This window comes from Lampris incognitus, chromosome 2 (genome assembly GCF_029633865.1).
Source record: "Lampris incognitus isolate fLamInc1 chromosome 2, fLamInc1.hap2, whole genome shotgun sequence".
In the NCBI taxonomy this organism is placed as follows: domain Eukaryota; kingdom Metazoa; phylum Chordata; class Actinopteri; order Lampriformes; family Lampridae; genus Lampris; species Lampris incognitus.
This window is the reverse complement of record NC_079212.1, coordinates 6,157,012-6,177,454: the sequence shown is the minus strand read 5'-3', so window position 1 is coordinate 6,177,454 and position 20,443 is coordinate 6,157,012. Positions and strand designations below refer to the sequence as shown.

General features: G+C 45.5%; 1 protein-coding gene across 1 annotated transcript; it reads right to left on the bottom strand.

Annotated features, from left to right (window-relative positions):
• Positions 1–5,108: 5,108 nt before the first annotated feature.
• On the bottom strand, positions 5,109–19,484 carry slc52a3 (solute carrier family 52 member 3). The gene is made up of 4 exons (XM_056274590.1): positions 19,315–19,484; positions 14,714–15,754; positions 12,709–12,832; positions 5,109–6,153 (listed from the first exon to the last, which is right to left on the bottom strand). The coding sequence occupies exons 2-4, from the start codon at positions 15,712–15,714 to the stop codon at positions 5,941–5,943; spliced, it is 1,338 nt and encodes a 445-aa protein (XP_056130565.1). The 5' UTR covers positions 15,715–15,754; positions 19,315–19,484; the 3' UTR covers positions 5,109–5,940.
• Between the last annotated feature and the right edge of the window lie 959 nt (positions 19,485–20,443).

Below are 20,443 nucleotides of genomic sequence, written 5' to 3'. Positions count from 1 at the left end.
AAATGACAGAGATGTACTGAATTGTTTCCCTCACGTTTACTCATATGATGGCAATCCAATCTGCATCCATAATGTGAGCAGCAGGTTGACCGTAATAACTGTGTCGGCTACAATATTGGCCCTGTAGGAGGTCGTTTGAATACTATAATGTGCTAAGTATGTGAGGTATAAGTGGCACGTGTGCAGATGTAGCGCCATGTATTTCTGCTTCCAGTGTGGGAAGATGGGGGTGCAAATTCATGTTTGCAGCGGCCTCACCCAGCATCGGTGTGGGAAGATGGCGGCGCGAATTCACGTTTGTGGTGGCCTCGCCCAGTACCGTCCATGTAGTGTCTTTGTCCATGTCTGCATCTAAGTTTGTCTTCGTTTGACGGCTGGGAGGGCTTGGTCTGCTGCTTCCCGTGGGCCCAGGGACCACTGCCCTGCCTGGAGCTGTGCCCGAAGAGGTAACACTGAGGGCAGTCTGACAGGACACGGAAGCGGGGCAGGCTAAGCTAACTGCTAGCCCATGCAGACCAGCAGTTTCAATAACACCGAGGGTGGTCTGGCGGCGGCCTTGCCTAGCCTTGACTGTGTTTGTAGTGTCATCATGTGGAGTGCAGGGAGGTGTGTCGAAGGGGTCTGGCAGGGAGAGCTGGCATTGGATCGGCTGAGGGAGCTTGGTCTGCTGCATCCTGTGGGCCCAAGGAACACGGCCCTGACCGGAGCTGCGCCCGAAGAGGAAAGACTGAGGGGCGCAGGCTAGCTAACTGCTAGCTAACTGCTAGCCCATGCAGACCAGCAGTTCCGACAGTCATCCTGGCTGGCGTTCGTTCTCCTGGACAGTGATTTATTTATTTTTAGTTATATGTTAGTTTGGATATATGCGATCTTGTGGTTCTTGTAGTTTTAGGATGTGTTTTTGTCTTTGTGTTGCACTGCTGTGGGCTGGGGGAAACGATGTGTCATTTCATCTCATGTGCGCAAGTGCATGAAATGAAACGACCTATAAAGTGTTCCTGATTCTGATGTGTCTAACCTATACCTGCTGACTTTGTTTAGCGAAAGTTCAACTGACGTGTCCAAATTCGGTGTCCGTGTCATATTTTCCTGCAATGCTGCCACACCGGCACGGGATCAGAGATACACCCTGTCACCGCCGGCATCAAACATCAACCGCAGTGGTCTCCTTTTTAAATCTCTCCCCTCTCCACTTTCCCTGGTAAACACCATAATAGTAGTGCTGTGTTCATGTGGGCTCCGTGTTAACACTGTGTCTTGTCAAAGGCCATCGTGCCCCTTCAAAAGATGATGGCTCTCTGAAGTGGGCTCTCTCCGTCGCAGCCATTTTCCACTTGACTGGCCTCACACACAAAGGGGACTGGTAGCCCCCAGCAGCTGTGCTCGACTGGTCAATGGGGGTGGGGAGGAGGAGATGAATGGGTTGGATATTAGAGGAGAGACGGGGCTAATAGCAAAGAGGGAGGGGCATTAACGCCCATAACATGCACCAAAGAGTTGTGTCTGGTATTTTGTCCCAAGCCGAAACCCTTACTTTCCGCTTAGATTGGACGTCCATTGTTCCATGCTTTCACTATCGTCTACCTCACTTGCTGTGCAGGTGCAAATCTCTCCCATCGATCTGTTTACCTGTTGCAGTTTAACCTGTTCATATTCCATTCATCCATCCATCCATCCGTGCAACCATTCATCCTTCCATCCATCCATCTGTCCATCCATCCAGCCATTCAAACCATCCAGCTATCCATCCATTATCTACACCCACTTCATCTAATTCATTGTCAGCGGGAGCTGGAGCCTATACTGTCAGGCTGTTCATGTTCCCTTTCACTAAATTTTTAAGAAGTCCTTGAAAGCTACCACTCTTATCTACGATGATATCCTACTCTGTAATTGTGTTATCACCGGCAACAGGAAAAAAAACAAAAACAAAACGTTTGCTTGTCAGCTGAAATGTTGCGTTATTGGCTGGACGCATGGGAAATCTCTTGATTGAGAATTTACTGCCATAACCTCATTAGGAAATGGAAACAACCCCATAGAAGTAGCTTGGGAATGGTAACACACACGAGTGTCAACAGGCCTAGCTGGGTCTCATTGGGTACAAGGGGTGGTGTGTGCATTTTCATAAATCATTTTCTTTGACAGCATATCAAGGTTATATGACTGGCAGTCAGTATCCCGTAAATTGCTTTTGCATTCACAATGTGAAGGAGCGCTACTGGGATTTCACCAGTTCAGTTGCCGCTCAGGGTTGGTAAATTAGGATGACCTTTTCAAAAAATTGCGATGATTGCCTCCAGTGTAAACCAATATATTCAGCTCAACTGCGCTATATTACACTTTATGGGGAGCATTAACCATTAAATCATAACCAGCCTGCGTGCAAGACCGCTGCCCTTCACCACGGCGTTGTCGTCCAATCACGGTGACTGGAGATCTATACTAAACTCAGTGCTAAGATAATAATTAGCTTTACGACAGCAGTGTAACAAGTTTGCAACCCCCACCCCACCCCACCCCACCCACCCTGCTGTGCGGCTCTGTAATTGGTCCCCTCATGTGGCACAGTGGAGCCCCAGAACAAAGGGTTCCCGGAGGAGGAATCCATGTTGACCCATGTTGAACCCTCCACAACAATGACAGGCAGGAAGCATTTACATATGCTGACAGACTTGTCTCCTCCTCGGGTGGAGCGCCAGGCACTTCATTAAAGCAACATCAATACCTGCTGATAGAAAATGAGGAGCGGGCCCATCCGCGTGCATCATCTCACCGATGGCTGCGAGACACTATGGCGAAGTGACGCGGGGGGGCTGTCACATTCAATTTTGAAATAAACGGACGGCGTTTATTAAGGGTTTGTGCGGAAATTGGAGGGAGAGCGAGGGAGTCGCTGTGAGGGACCGTCTGTGGATTGTCTGCATGCATCAGCAAATGCCTCCCCGCGCAAGCTGTTCACCTGAGAATCAGCTGCCAAAAGCTTGTCTCCTTCGCAGGTCTACTAAAGCGACAACAATAACAACAACGAAAACGTGTCCAAACTTTCGGAGCGCTCCGCTGATGTTTTTTTTGGCAGGAACGCTGCTCGGCCACCCCTGCGAGCGGATGTGATTTCAGGCGCCGACGTGCGATCCTCTTGGTTGCACACGCAGCGCGGCGGGCCTTCGCTGCCCGCCGCGCTGCGTGTGCAACCAAGAGGATCCTGCAAAGTCAGACACAGGTGACATATCTGTCGATTCAGCATGAGTGCATCCGCTGCGTGTCTCCATCTGCAGGGCTTCTCTCTCGCTCGCTCGCCGTCATTGCATCACGCCGCCCTGGAACGCTCTTTCGTAGCGAGGGGGAAAAGGGACTAAATCCTCCTTCCATTTTGACACACTGCTCACTTTTTTCTTTTTTTTTTTCCGCTGAGAAGCACAGCGGCTGGGCTGGGGGGATGGGGTGGGGGTGGCGGTGGGGCGGGATGGTGGGGTGGGGGCTGTTTGGGAAGTGCGGTCCTGAGCAGATGGACCTCTCAGTGCCGTAGTAAGTGGACTCCTCACATGACGGAGGAGGAGGCTGCAGCATCTCACGGGCAGGAGCAGGACGCAGCATCCAGGTGGCCCTGGCCCCTCCTGACCAGCTGGAGGAGCGATGGGACCATCTGACGCTCGCACGGGAAAATGATACACTTCTCCCCCCCCCCCTTTTGTCGCTTTCTGTCTTTGTCGGCGCCTCGACACAAAAACATCCCCTGTGCCAAATCAAGAAATGAAGCTAATGAAGCTGGGTTCTGCTTTTGCTTTTGGTTGCCTACAAATACTCAAGGTCATGTCATTAAAGCAGGGACGTTTTTTTACAAGACGCAGATCATTCGTCTCACGTTTGCTAGTTTGGTCCACGTGGATGTTGGGAAAAGAGAATGGAAGATGTGTGGGGGGGGGGGAAATGAACCAAAAAAGACAAAAAATCTGACTCTTCTTTATTCCTTCTGGACGGATAAAAACCTCCTCAGCGGGTTCAACAGGCAAATACACGGGTTTCACCGAGCCCCGCCGCCTCTGCCGCAGTTGTGCATTTCGCAAATCCAAGTGAGAAAGTCACATCTGCGCTCCTCCTCTGCTGACCCCGGCCCCCGGAGGCTACGTGGGACTAATTGTGTCCCCGTTTTCCGTTCTTTTAGTCTTTTCTTTGCTTTTTTTGTTTTTGCTCAGTGTCGGGGTCAGGGAGGCTCCCAAGTGACCAGCGGCAGGATCAACAGCCAGCGGGCCTTCTGTGTGTTGGTAATTAGGAGTTTCCCTAACTGTCCTACAGGGCCGGGGGGGACCCCTCGCTCTCAGTCTGAGGGGCCACGGGTGTGTATGTGTGTGTGTGTGTGTGGGGGGGGGGTGACGAATGGAAACAGCTGCGGATGGGAAACCACTTTCTGGTTCCCATGTATGACAGGCGCCCTTCTGCATCCATTACCAGCATGATGAAGGTATGACTGCTCATAGAATTTGGTTAAGCAAGTGCTGTCTGATAATGGGGGTGCCAATCACCTTTTCCCCCACTCCGTCTCTCGCTCTCCGTCTCATCAATGGAGGTTCATGTGAATGACAGTTTTTGAAAGCAAGTTTTACAAAACACTGACAACAGTGGTACGTCGACCCCGTTACTGATGGGCTGTTCGAGGCTCACACATAAACCCCAGTTTACATCAGGGCTTCCCAAACTCTGTCATGCTGTCACCCACCCATGGAGATGCATCGTGGCCCCAGGACCACCGAGGGATCTGTTGCAGTGAAATAACCAATAAATTCTCATTACCGGCCAGAAAGCAAGATAATTAACAATCCTGTCCATCTTGTTCATCAGAGGAATATTCCCATTTTCCCTCCTCGGTCAAGGCCCGCGAACGATCAAATGAGCCGGACGAGGCACGTCGGCATTAAACATTATTTCAGCGGTGTTTTTTTTAATACAGTTAAATCACTGCCTTGTTCTCACTGACTAAAAAGTATGAAAATAAACGCATTCTTTCCTCTTTTTTTTTCTAAACTAAATTACGTCTCCAGACAAAATGGGTTTTATTGTGGACATCCTGTGACCTCTCTGGCCTCTTGGTGTGACCCATTTGTGGCTCACGAGCCATAGTTGGAAAACCACCCAGAACTTTGATTTCCATCACAAACCTTTAATGTTGTTTTTCTAAATCGTACCTGAGGGGGGGGAAAAAATGTACACCGTCCACGTATCAGTGGTAAAATCTCCTTATATAAACAAACACCAAAGATTCTCTTCTTAGCAACAGAACACGTTACCATACAATTATTAGTGCAAGTTATTTTAAACAATTTGGTGCAGTTATTAGATACAAGTTATATTTATAGGAAAGAAGTTAATGTATCACCAGTTCTTCAGTGGGTACACAGGATTAATGAACGATGAAACGTTTTGTGGTTGGTGGTTGAATGGAGAATGTCATCTACATAAGTAGACTTGTGCCATCTAGTGTCAGAACAACAGACTGTTCCAAAATGGACAAACACTGGGGGAAAAAAATGTTTCAAGCTCATTTTACCTACAAAATACTATAATCAGAGGTACATCCTTGTAACCAAGCAAGATTCTCATGCATCATATTTTATTTACAATGGTATAATCATTGTGACTTTGAAATGTAAAACAGAAATTGCCATTGTGGCATATTAAATTTAGGTTTGATCACACACACAAATACAGAAAAGACCGGATATGGTTTGTATTGGCATCAAACCACCAAAATAACAACAGCAGAGGCAATTAGTTTAACAAAGGGCTGAGGGTCGCGGCCCCCTGGACCAAGAGAAGGGTTCCACTTAAATGAAGAGTCCGATTATGGGAAGAACGCCTATGGAGGGTGCTGTGGTCTCCGTGGCGTTCTCCATCCATACCCCGTGTATCAAAGTCATGCCATTTTCCTCCTCACGTCGACCATCACGAGGGACACGTCGTGTTGCAGAGGTCTCCGGACTTAAACAGCTTGTAGACGTTGACCAGCGGGAACATGGTGACGGACCCGACCAGGGACCCCGCCTGCGCTGCGGCCCCGCACCACACCAGCGCACTGTGGCTCCGGTCTCGCAGGATGATGCCCACCATCACCTTCACGTAAGTCAGTGTTCCCATGAAGACGACCCAGGAGAGCACCTGCCAATCACAAAATTTTTGTTTTTCCCTTTTTTGACCTGTGACATATGACAGTTGTTTTTTTTTTTAAATAAAGTGGTGCGCTGAGCCATATGAATAATACACAGAACATCAACGTAAAGAATAGCAGAGATAAATAAAAACATACAGAGGGTTTAATCAAATAGCCTTTGATTAGAAAGATATTCAACACATTTTTGAGTGTTTTTGGTGGATTTTACTCGAGGATTTTGGATACTGTCTAAATTCGGTCATGAATTGCGCCCGAAGAGGAAACACCGAGGGCGGTCTGACAGGACATGGAAGCGGGACAGGCTAGGCTAACTGCTAGCCCATGCAGACCGGCAGTTCCGATAACACCGAGGATGGTCTGACAGGACACGGAAGCGGGACAGGCTAGGCTAACTGCTAGCCCACGCAGACCAGCAGTTCCGATAACACCGAGGGCGGTCTGACAGGACACGGAAGCGGGAGAGGCTAGGCTAACTGCTAGCCCATGCAGACCGGCAGTTCCGATAACACCGAGGATGGTCTGACAGGACACGGAAGCGGGACAGGCTAGGCTAACTGCTAGCCCATGCAGACCGGCAGTTCCGATAACACCGAGGATGGTCTGACAGGACACGGAAGCGGGACAGGCTAGGCTAACTGCTAGCCCATGCAGACCGGCAGTTCCGATAACACTGAGGACGGTCTGGCGCCGGCCTCGCCTAACGTTGACTAGGTTTTTGGCGTCGTCGTGTGGAGTGAGGGGAGGTGTGTCGAATGTGTGTGGCTGGGAGAGCTGGCGTTGGATCAGCTGGGAGAGCTTGGTCTGCTGCGTCCAGTGGGCCCAGGGACCACGGCCCTGCCTGGAGCTGCACCCGAGGAGGAAACACCGAGGGCGGTCTGACAGGACATGGAAGCGGGTAGGCTGAGCTAACTGCTAGCCCATGTAGACTGGCAGTTGCAACAGTCATCCTGGCGTTCGCTCCTTTTTTTTTTGATAAGTTGGATATGTGTTCTTGTAGTTTTTTGTAGTTTGGATATACTATATGTTCTTGTAGTTTGGATGTGTTTTTGTCTTTGTTGCACTGCTGTGAGAAACCACGTGTATAAAACGAAACATGTTCTTGAGTCCTGAAGCGTTTGGAGACGGGTTTGTTTTTGTTTTTTTAACTTAGTTTTTATTTCAATTTCACAACTTATACAACCAATATAGATTTAGGAATATCGTAGGTTATCATCTGAAATTGATAGAAAAGCTTAGGTAGGACATTCATGCGTATACTCTCAATACGGCCTAACAGAGACAGGGGAAGTGTTGACCACTGGTCCAAATCCTTACTGATATTATCAATTATGCGTTTGTAATTTGCATTATATAACTTACCTAGCGATGGGGGGATTTGAATACCGAGATATTTAATGCCATATTTAGGCCATTTAAACCCTTTCTGGAGTTTGACTGCTTGAGAAATTCTACCACTTATATCCATTGCCATTGTTTTGTCCACATTTACTTTATAGCCCGAGAAGTACCCATATGTTGAAATAAGACCCTTTAAGTGTGAGATTGTGGTTGTAGGTTTGGCTATATATAAAAGCACATCATCTGCGAATAAGGATAATTTGTGTTCTTCATTTATTGTCAGTCCCTTTATGTTATTGTCATCTCTGATAAGCTGTGCTATTGGTTCAATACTAATATCGAACAGCAGGGGTGATAGAGAGCAGCCCTGTCTGCAGCAACGTTCTAGGGCAGATCGGTTTGATAGAGCCCCATTTACTTTAACATCAGCTTGTGGATTAGAATATACAGTGTTTGTATCCACTTTATGAAATTAGGGCCAAATTGGAATCGTTTCAGTGTTTGAAGCAAGTATTGCCAGGATACTTGATCGAATGCCTTCTGGGCATCGAGGGATAATATCACTGCTCCCTCCTCCTTGACTTTTGGATGAGCCATTAAATTTAATAGTCTTCTGATATTGTCCCCATAGCTTCTTCCTGTGATTAAACCCGGTCTGATCAGGATGAATAATCTCTGTGATCATTTTATTGACGCGTCTTGTTAGAATAGCTGTTAGTATATGCAGGTCTCCATTCAGTGGTGAAATAGGCCTATATGATTGGCATTTGGTGGGGTCCTTGCCTTCCTTATGTATTACAACTATTGTCATCTCCCTCCAGGAGGGGGCCATGGATCCAGATTGTAGCGCATGGTGGTAAGCTTTTAATAGTAAAGGTGATGCTGTCTCTTTAAAATTTTTGTAAAATTCATTAATATACCCATCTGGTCCGGGGCTTTTATTGTTTTTCAGTGTAGAGATTACCTGTTGTATTTCCCATTCCTTAATTGGTTCATCCAACTCTTTTGCCATGGGCTCAGGTAGCGCTTTTATTTTGATGTCTTTTAAAAACTGTGCTAACTCTTTGTCATCTGTGCAAATGTCTGTGTTTTTGTATAGGAATTTATAACATTTTTGCAAAAGACTGAAATTTCATCTGGTTTTGTAAGTGTTGAGCGATTAGGCTTTAATTTCTGTACTACATTGGATGATTGCTGTTTTTAAGTCTTAATGCTAACAATCTACTTGCCCTGTTACCACTTTCATAATATGTTTGATTGGTGAACCTTAAGTTGCCCTCAATCTTTTCTGTGATTAGGCTATTTAGAGCTCTTCGTGCTTGTTTGAGTGCATTAAGTAGATTGGAGGATGGTGTTCTTTTATGTTGTTGCTGGAGCTGTCTTATTTTGTCCTCTAATTCATGTTGTTTTGTTTCCCTTCTCTTTTTTTAGTAAATGAGATAATGCGACCTCTAATATAAGCCTTAGCACAGCCCCATAGAATGAGAGGTGATATTTCGGGCGAGATATTTGTAACTAAATAGTTGTTTAGTTCAGTTGTTACAAATGAGATAACTCCCTTATCATTTAAAAGTGATGCATTTAATCGCCATTGTTTAGTTGTTGGCCTGTGACCTTTGTTCCATGACAGTGCTAGAGGTGCATGATCAGAGAGAGTAATTGGTAGAATCTCCATGTCTTCTATCCTGTGGATCTGCTTTGGGGGTGAAAAAAATAATAAATTCTAGAATAGAATGAATGTCTATGTGAGTAAAAAGTGAAATCTCTACCTTTAGGGAATTTACATCTCCAAACATCCACCAGACCTGACTCTGTCAATGTGTCTAAGAATTTTACTCATTCTAGAAGTGGGAGATTTTGAGGTAGGTTGTCTATCCATAAGCTGAGACATAACAGTTGAAATCCCCTCCTAGCAGTAAGATACCAGAGCTGTTCTGTAGGATTGTGGTGAAGATTGTACTAATGAAGCCAGGCTCGTCCTCATTTGGAGCATACATTTTCATAAAAGAGACTTGTATTCCATCAATAGATCCATTTACTAGAATAAATCTCCCTTCAGCATGTTTGTGGACTTTAGTTTGTGTAAAATTAACCTGCCTATGTATCAGAATAGATACGCTTCTCTTTCTACCTGATGGGTGTGATGAGTAAAATACTTTGTCCGCCCAAGATTTTTTTAGTTTCTCATGTTCCGTTTCTGACAAGCGGGTCTCTTGCAAAAATGCTATCTGAGTGTTGGCTCTTTTTAACTGATTGAGGATTTTCTTCCTCTTTATAGGACTATGAAAACCTTTCACATTGTAACTTATGACTTTAAGGGATCCCATGACTTAAAGTTAGAATTATGTAGAGTATTAGTTTTGCCCTTGAGTAATGTGGTGGGAAGGGAAGGGAAGTGCGGAGGAGAGAGTTTGAAGTGGGACGTAGTATCATTTGAAGTGGGACGTAGTATCAATGTGTGTGATTGTATGAGCGCAGGTGGATGGGTATAAGAAAGTACCTGTGGTAGGTCAGGGTAGATAATGTGGGTAAAGCAGGGTATTGTAACAGAAGAAAATATATAAAAGTAAAATACATACATAAATGGATATACACGTAAAATTATGAAATAGTGTGTGAAATAATTAGTAATACTAAGTACAGCAGTATGATCACCATAATGTTTTAACATTAACAAAAAGCATTTGAAAGGAAAAGTCAATTTCCCTGTTGCTCTTATTCTTATGGCAGGATCCCTGGGGAACAGCGGGATCTGTGCAAACAGAACTGAACATAAAGCAAGATAAACCATGGACTCAACCAGCATTAGCGTCCGATCACTCTTTTGGGACAAGGTCCCAAGCAGCTGTCCGAACAGTCTTTAAAAATGTTTGCATTTGCTTGGATATAAACCCGAGCATACCAACTAGTGTCATCAGTTAGCACTCAGGATCCTGCAGAACTTACGAATACAACCTAGCAAAGATAACGACACCTTAACCTCAATGTCTCTGTTATCAAAGTAATTATATATATCATGTATATAGCTTATTGTGGAGCTGGGAAACAGTCACCGACAAGGTAAATATAGAGAATTTTTTTTTTTTAATTATAGAAAAGTAAATGTATCCTATGGGGATATGCCCTTTGTTCATTACAGCAGGTTTGCATGGACAAACCTACATCAAATCCATTCCTATACACACACACACACCCCCCACCCCCCTACACACACACAGAGTACCAAAGCACACGGGCATATCAACATGCAAACGTGCAGACAACCACAAAGGGATTTGCATATTCTGTTAACCTTGCCATTAATAAGAAATAAAAATACTCATATCGACTGTATGGGTTGACATTTAGAAAGCTGTCGATATAGACATGATCATGTGTTACTTATCATATAAAACAAGGACACTTTTACTTCCGGTCACTTGCCCGTATCAGTTGATGGAATGATCTTTTTCTTTACATAGTCCATAGCTTTGGCGGCATCCACGAACTCTTTCTCCTCGTTGTTGTAGGAAATGCGGAATCTAGCGGGGAAGAGTATTCCATAACGGACTCCTGGTCTTCCTTGGAGCATCTTCCTGACGTCCGTGAAAGCCGCTCTGGCTTTAGCGACGTTGGCTGTGTAGTCCGGAAATATGGCGACTGGATTGCCGTTGTAGTTGAGTTGGCCACCCCGGTCACGGGCCTTCCTCAGGATGTCCACAGCGTCCCTGTCATGGTGTCATTTGGCAATGACCACACGCGGCTTGTCTCCCGGTTTTCTCTTTGTCAGGCTTCGATCTGTGCATCCCTGTCCATCTGGAACACTTCCTTAAGAAGTTTGGAAACTGCCGCGGGAGAGCTTGATCCTGGTTGCTCAGCGACCCCCATGATCCGAATGTTACTTCTCCTCATCCTCCCCTCCACGTCCTCACATTTTTCTTTTAAGTCTTCGACCTGCTTCTTCAGGTTTATTAGTGATTTGTACCGACACTACTTCATCCGACCATGTGGACAGTCCCCCCTCCACGGCTTTTACATTAGCTCTAACCTGGTCTATTTCTGCATGGGTTGCGGTTGTAGTGTTAGTAATTTCAGTTTTCACTGCCTTAATTTCATTTTTCAGTCTTTCGAAATCATCCGCTGAAGCCCTCTTCAGCTCTTCTCTTATTACAGAGGATATATCTTTTCTTAATGAGGAGAGGATATCAGCTTTGATCGATGCGGTGTCTATGGTCGGGCTTACCGCGGGTGTGGGTGAGGCTTGATCGAGGTTACCAGAACTCTTCACCGGTGGATTGTTGGGCTTTGCGTTGATCGGACCGTCGTGTTTACTATATTTTCGAAGATTAGACGCCATCCGTGTTGGTTTTACTGAAATTCAGCTATACTTTGATTTATTAATAACAGACTGAAGTTTTTTGTATAATATTTAAAATGATGATGTCGTTAAAATGTGGAATTAGCAAGGATTCTGCCGGAGCCCTAAAAGTAGCTGCTATTCCATTTGCCGCTCAACCGGAAGTCCGAGACGGGGTCGTTTTGTTCAGAAAGTGACATGTTTGGATAAAGACAAGTCAAACAGACTGACAACATGATTAACATGTGGGTTGGGGTTGTAACATAAAAGATTATGTCAGATGTTTCATTACTGATATCTTTAATATTCATTTTCTCACTCACACACACAGCTAAACTATTCCATAACATTTTACTATTTTATTATTTATTTACTTGACTTATTTCCATTTTCTCTTCATCCCGTTCCCTTTATCCTGCATTTGTGTTGTGTTTTTGTTGCGTTTTTGCAATCAAAATAAATGTCATGGTGATATGTTAAAGCAAAAAGAGAAACCTGGCGCTGCTTTGAGGTACAAAACGTGCAATATAGATATAAATACAATTCTGATTACGTGGGTCACTAATTCCCCTGAAGAATAATGTAACAACGGACCGAGGTCTGAAACGTCTGGAACGCAAGACGTTAACATACATATAAGTAATTCTTAGACCTTTATACCTTTATTATAACTGATCTTACAAACTGATTGCCTCGGCAGAGTTGCTCAATGCTTCAAGTCGTCCGCCGTTAAAAAGGTGAACTTTGACACGAGCGTGTAGCTGATAAAGCAACTGACAAAAAGTCAAGGTTGGATGTAGGTCTCGGGAGGGTCGGTTTCTATTCTGCGCTGTGTGAATCACATCTTAACACACTGTCTGATACTCACAATGACAGCCTCCCCGATGGCAGAGTTCTGCAGCAGAGGACACGGACTCAGAGCCGCCATCGCCATGTTATAGCTCCCGAATCCAGTCCCCAGGAAACCCAGCACGCCCAGAAAGACCAGGGACCTGCAAGACAGTACGAGACAAGAGGGCTAGGCGATCCAATATTACCCTTTATTTTCTGTTAGTGGTAGTGTGTCAGGACGAAATTTGGTTATGGTCTTATTATGATACACAATTTTGTTGTCTAAATTGATGACAATCAATTACTTACAATTTCACATGAAATGAGATGTAAAATATTTGAGGGAGTATTATTTGGAAACCAGTTTTGGTTCAATATTATACTTTCCATTACCAAACAGTTCAATCAAGAACCTCAGTAAGATTGTTAAAGGGACACAATCAGTTTTCAACATTCTCCCTCTTGCGCACACGTGTGCTCGCTCTCTCTCTCTCTCTCTCTCTCTCTCTCTCTCTCTCTCTCTCTCTCTCTCTCTCTCTCTCTCTCTCTCTCTCTCTCTCTCTCTCTCTCTCTCTCTCTCTCTCTCTCTCTCTCTCTCTCTCTCTCTCTCTCTCTCTCTCTCTCTCTCTCTCTCTCTCTCTACACATACATACATTATCCAAACCACTTATCCTGCTCAGGATTTCGGGGATGCTGGAGCCTATCCCAGCAGTCATTGGGCGGCAGGTGGGGAGCCACCCTGAACAGGCCGCCAGGCCATCACACCCACACCAAGGGACAATTTAGTATGGCCGATTCACCTGACCTGCATGTCTTTGGACTGTGGGAGGAAACCGGATCACCCGGAGGAAACCCACACAGACACAGGGAGAACATGCAAACTCCACACAGAGGACAACCCAGGACGACCCCCAAGGTTGGACTACCCCGGGGCTCGAACCCAGGACCCTCTTGCTGTGAGGCAACCCCCACCACCACTGTGCCGCCCATATATATATATGTTGTGGGGATAGCACTCCATTAGCAACCATAATACTGAGCAGTCTTCTGTCTGTCTCTGAAACACTGCCAAAATTGTGCGGAAAAGTCCATGAATGTGAAAACTCACATCTATGTTTGCCACAAGGCTGCATTGTATAAGAAACTGCATATACTGTTGTAACACACAGCTGTATACATATATACTATATATATATATTTACTTCATTAAATGAAACCTTCAACGGTTGGGAAAATGCTCAGCAAATGAGGAGCAAAATAATCCACTCCGCACATCCACACATAGGACAACCTGGGATGACCTCTTTAGGTTGGACAACCCCAGGGTTTGACCCCAGCACCTGCTTGCTGCTTGGCATCCTGCTCATTCTATTCTTCATAAATTTTATAAGTCCGTTATAATTCTGTTTATCCTCTTTCAATGTGGTATTGTGTAAACACAACATCCATTGCTCATTGTCCGTCGTGGGAGATAGATCCCTCCTCTGTTGCTCTCCCTGAGCTTTCTTCCTATTTTTTCACCCTGTTAAAGGTTTTTTTTTTAGGGAGTTGTTCCTTATCTGATGCGAGAGTCTATGGACAGGATTTTGTGTTGCTGTAAAGCCCACTGAAGCAAATTTGTAATTTGTGATATTGGCTATACAAATAAAATTGACTTGACTTCCTGTGAGGCGACAGCGCAAACAACCGGGCCACCGTGCCTTATGTATACATGTTATAGTGTTGTTATCCACATTTTATTATATAATGCAGCCCAGCAGCAAATGAGGAAGTACATTTTCACAACCACTGCTTGTTCTACTAGAATATAAGGCGATAATGTTGAAAATTGTGACTTTTTGCCTTTAAACATCAGATTTTTGTATATGTAAGCAGATATCTTGATATGAATATTGATATCCTGTGAAATTCCCTATAGTTATCATGATGATCACATTTTCCATAGTATGGTACCTGAGATGATTACTTACAATGTTTTCCACCACATCTGTTGTGAAATAACTGACAGGATTGTTGACTAAAAACTGCCGAGACCGTCTCACCTGTTTGGGAAGAACATGGTGATGGTACACGCCACTGGGTTGGCCACAGATGACAGTGCAGCAGAGAGGTGGTAGGCCAGGCTTCCATAGGGCATACAGGAGTACGTCTGCACTGAGGGCAGCAGGCCGTTGGTCGCTGCGTTAACCCAGACCACCATAAAGTAGATGAAGGTCAACTGGTACAGCGAATGTTTGGCTTTGGCAAGTGTGGCTCTGCTGCGGTCGGTTCCCTCACCCGGACACTTCACACCATCACCATCCATCTCCGCTGCAGGGTTATCCAGGTCAGAACAGACAGATGCAGCGGCATCTGGCACAAGGTTCTCTGTGGACAGCTCGACTGTCAGAGGAAGTCTGTTGAGTGTACAAAAAGCAGCCAGGCTTATACACATCATGGCCGCCAGGAAGAAGAAAAACACCTCAGTGGAGAAGTTGGGAGGAAGATATTGGGTCTGTAGGGACCATGAATTGACAGCATCACTGTTATTGTGAGTGGTGTTCACACACTTGGCTATGCCAACGCCCTGCACCAGGGCCACCAGGCTGGGGACGAGCCCACTCAGCCCTTCGCCGAGGAAATAGGTGGTGATGTATTTTGGTGGGAGCTGCATCATGAAAGGCAGGAAGGTGACAGAGGAAGTGCAGTCGACCAGGGAGAGGAAGAATGTTAGGATGAAGAAGGCGGTGCTGTGCAACTCCCCCGCCACCACCGTGGTGTGGTCCCAGAAGAAGGCCAGCAGGATGCAGGACAGGACCCCAATGGACAGGATGGCATAGATGACCATGCTTTCCTTCAGACGACCGGGGAACATTTTGTGCGTGAGCGTGACCAGCAGAGGACCGATGTTGGCCAGCTGGATGATGACGGTCAGGTAGGATGGGAGGTTCCAGTCCTCGGGCAGCACGTTGACGATGAGCGGCAGTTCGACCCATAGGCCGTTCACCGCCACCCAAGAGCCTGAGCCAAATGCACAGGCCAGCATATGGATGAGCAGAGCCATGCTGCAGCCTGATGGGTCCACGGCGATCCAGGCAGGAAAACTTTGGATATCAAACAAGATTCTCCAGTTAGATCAGAAAATATGTCATGAAATGGCAGAATTTGCCTGTTTTACTGTTTTGTGGCAATTTTATTGTGTTTTATAACTTGAGTCTCCTGTTCAACACCTCTTGATTGTGTACAGCACACCTACACTAAATGCACTCTGCATGACATGCACTTTTGGCTATGATATAATTACTATATAGCACATGTACCACTACTACTACTACTACATATAGCACTTCTATAATATGATTACTATGTAACAAATGTACTACGACTACAACATTCAGTAGTACTAACTACAGTGATGTGATTATGTAGCAAATGTACTACTATGACTACGTATGGTGTTACTATGATATGATTACTAGGTAACATATGTACTACTACTACTACATTCAGTACTACTATAATATGTTTACTATGTAGCACATGTACTACAACTACTACTACATATAGTATTACTATGATTACTATGTAGCAAATGTACTACTTCATTTAATATCACTGGTATATGATGATTATGTACTACTACTACTACTTCATATCGTACTACTATATTACTGTGTTGCGTGCTATGATGCCAGCTGGTAATACTTGAATTTATCTGCTAATCGGGGACTCTCTCGTAAATCGCTGTGGATTAAAGCATCTGCCACGAGTCAATATAAATGTAGTAAAATCTTACTTCTACAATACAGAGAGGAGGGAAATAAAACACTGCTTGAGTCTTTAAATTCTTCTCCCATCTGCAGTGATGCTGTTCAGACGAAAGGTCAATACTGAGCTAGTCGTGAGCAGAACCAGCATGTCCAAACCAGACAACACTGCCAACCAAACAACTGAACAACTTATAAAAGAGAGGGAGATTCAGATCAGAGGATGTTAAAGGATTTTCATGAATTTCAAGTGTGTCTCAGAGGCCTCTGAAGCGTTGACTCTTGATAAAGTAGAAAATGCAAACAAGGTAATAAAATTCCTCTCATCTCATCATCAGCCGCTTCTCCGGGGTCAGGCCGCGGTGGCAACAAGCTAAGTAGGGCACTCCAGACGTCCCTCTCCCCAGCAACACCCTCCAGCTCCTCCTGGGGGATCCCAAGGCGTTCCAAGACCAGACTGGACATGTAGTCCCTCCAGCGAGTTCTGGGTCTACCCCGGGGTCTCCTCCCAGTTGGACGTGCCCGGAAAACCTCCAAAGGAAAGCACTCAGGAGGCATCCTAATCAGATGCCCGAACCACCTCAACTGGCTCCTTTCAACGCAAAGGAGCAGCGGCTCTACTCTGAGCTCCCTCCGGATGGCTGAGCTCCTCAACCTATCTCTAAGGCTGAGCCCAGACACCCTACAGAGGAAACTCATTTCAGCCGCTTGTATCCACAATCTCACCCTTTCGGTCACTACCCAAAGCTCATGACCATAGGTGAGGGTTGTAACGAAGACTGACTGGTAAATTGAGAGCTTTGCCTTCCGGCTCAGCTCCCTCTTCACCACAACGGTCCGGTACAACGCCCACATTACTGCTGATGCTGCACCAATCCGCTTGTCAATCTCCCGCTCCATCCTCCCCTCACTTGTGAACAAGACCCCGAGGTACTTGAACTCCTTCACTTGGCAACAACTCATCCCTGACCCGGTAATAAAATTAAGTGTGAAAAATTCTACTGCGTGATAAGAAAAAAAAGATGCGGTCCAACAAAACTCAGTATTGATCTACTGACCAAGTATTTCGTAATACCCTTATCTCAGGGTAAAAGGGTGAAAATAAATTCTCGTTTCCATCCCATCAGATGAAAGACAAGACAGATTTTCACATGAGGAAGTTTGTGGATTCTTCCATCGTTTCCCATGCTGGATGTTACCTAACTCTTTTATGTTTCATTGTTGTTGGTGCTTGAATAATGCAAATAACACCAAAGCATTTTCCCTGACCACAAAGTTAACCAGGGAGACGTGGTGCACAACAGGAGCCACGCAGGGCTGGCACTAAAAATGAGTCATTTCAGTCAACGACTCCATTTATCTTCATTCTCAAGCAGATGATGAGATGTTCACATTCTGACACACTCGGCAAACCATGTGGTCCTCTTGTTTCTGCCCGTTGGACTGTCAGAGACCGACCGAGCAAATGAGGAAACATCTCAATGCTTCAACCGTCATCTGATGCATCCGAATTGGGGAAATCATGAGTCCCTTTTTCATGCAATAAAACCACACAAGATAGGGAACTATCACAAGGCACAGAATAACTAAAAGAAGGAGAAAAGGGGGGTTACATCAATCATGCAACAAATCACCCAACCGCCATGCTCTGCTCATATAAGTGGCAGTTGAAACACAGGCGATCCTACATTCACTTTTAAACAGCTAGGTTTTAAATGGATTCATCTTTCAATCTTTCGAGAGACTTAAGATAATCTGAAGAAGATGAACGGCGGCTCTACTCCATTTGCAAATATGAAGACATTGATAATCAAATCAACTATATATATATATCTGATGACTGGTCCAGCTGGAATAATAAGCTGGCCAAAGGAGGAGAAGATAAAGGTCAATCCTGAGCTACGGTAACATCAGGAAGAAAGGGCATGAGAAGCTATAGAAATACCAAGGGCTGAGGGAAGAGCTAGATCAGATGTAGAAGATCAAATCCACAGTAGTCCCAGTGGGAATAGGAGCACTAGGGGCTGTGGCCCCCAAACTGGGAGAGTGGCTCCAGCAGATTCCAGGAGCAACATCTGAGGTCTCTGTCCAGAAGAATGCAGAACAGCTAAGATACTGCAACAGGTCCCTCAAACTCCCAGGCCTCTGGTAGAGGACCTGAGCGCTTGAGGAAGACACACACCACCTGACAAAGGGTGAGAGGGAGATTTTATATATATATATATATATATATATATATCCATCCATCCATTACCCAAACCGCTTATCCTGCTCTCATGGTCACAGGGATGCTGGAGCCTATCCCAGCAGTCATTGGGTGACAGGTGGGGAGACACCCTGGACAGGCCGCCAGGCCATCACAGGGCCAACACATACACACACATTCATACCTAGGGACAATCTAGTACGGCCGAGTCACCTGACCTGCATGTCTTTGGACTGTGGGGGGAAACCGGAGCACCCGGAGGAAACCCACGCAGACACGGGGAGATCGTGCAAACTCCACACAGAGGACGACCCCCAAGGTTGGACTACCCAGGGGCTTGAAACCAGGACCTTCTTGCGGTGAGGCGACAGCACTAACCACTGCACCACCATGCTGTGTGCGTGTGCGCGCATGTGCGCGTGCGGCACATGGAGCCGTTTTAAACCTGAACCGTTCATTAACACAACGGGGTTTGTTGTTGCTGCTGCTGCTGCTGCTGCTGTTGTGGCGGCGGTTGTATAACAAGTTTCCTTCATTTTCGTCCCCGTGTTAAGAAACACATCCAATACTGCCTGTAATGACGTGGACTACCGAGATGGGTCAGACCCAAAGTACCACAACCTAAAGGCTTACTAGTAAAGACCAGGTTCCGCGCGTAAGGGAGAGCCTCGAAGCATGCGGTTTTACTTACTGGCGTCCCGTGGCTCCGGGTGTCCTGAGGCCAACCTGGTTCAGCTGGTTTACAGGCTGGGGGACGTCACAGGCACGGTGGGCAGGTCAGAGTCCAGCCCCCTCAGAAACGCGGCCTGCCCTCTGGTCTTCATCCCCATCCAGAGGACCGCATGGCCAGCGCGGACTCGTCACGCGCTCTTTTGTAAGGCAGGCTGATTAATCTTGTCTGGGTTCGCGTTCGCGGCTGATGAGAAAAACAACCCGGAACACTCGCCGTCGTGACGCGCCGCCCGCTGGCCGTGTTCGCGCATGGCGCTCAAATCTCCGGCTGGACTTCAGTTTCGCGGGGAGACGGAACGCCGAGGGAAAACGCGGAAGTCTGCAGCAGTCTGACAACAGCGACGCTTGTTGAAACACCCTCGCGAGGGTGGGCAGTCTTATCCAGAAAGGGCTGGTCTGGGTGCAGGCTTTTGTTCCAACCGAGCAGTTGCACACCTGTGTCTCCTAATCCAGTGTTTCTCAACCGGGGGTCCGCGGACCCCTAGTGGTCCGTGGTGTAGTTGCAAGGGGTCCGTGAAAATAAAATATCTTTAAAAAAAAGATCCTATGACATTTATAGAAATAGGATTATTTTACTCAAATGTGACTGAGATCTTTACCTAAACTATAAAGGGTAACAGGACTTTTTTCTCTAATTACATCTGTTTCACAAGTGTAATTTATTGTATTTTAATAAGAGATCTCGCTCCCGTTTGCATTGTTAAAAGTTACTGCATAAAAATTCTGTTGTTACATATATCTGAAAGTTACTGAATACATATTCTGTGTTGTTACATATATCTGAAAGTTACTGAATACATATTCTGTGTTGTTACATATATCTGAAAGTTACTGAATACATATTCTGTTTTGTTACATATATCTGAAAGTTACTGAATACATATTCTGTTTTGTTACATATATCTGAAAGTTACTGCATAAGAATTCTGTTTTGTTACATATATCTGAAAGTTACTGAATACATATTCTGTTTTGTTAACTATATCTGAAAGTTACTGCATAAGAATTCTGTTTTGTTACATATATCTGAAAGTTACTGAATACATATTCTGTTTTGTTACATATATCTGAAAGTTACTGCATAAGAA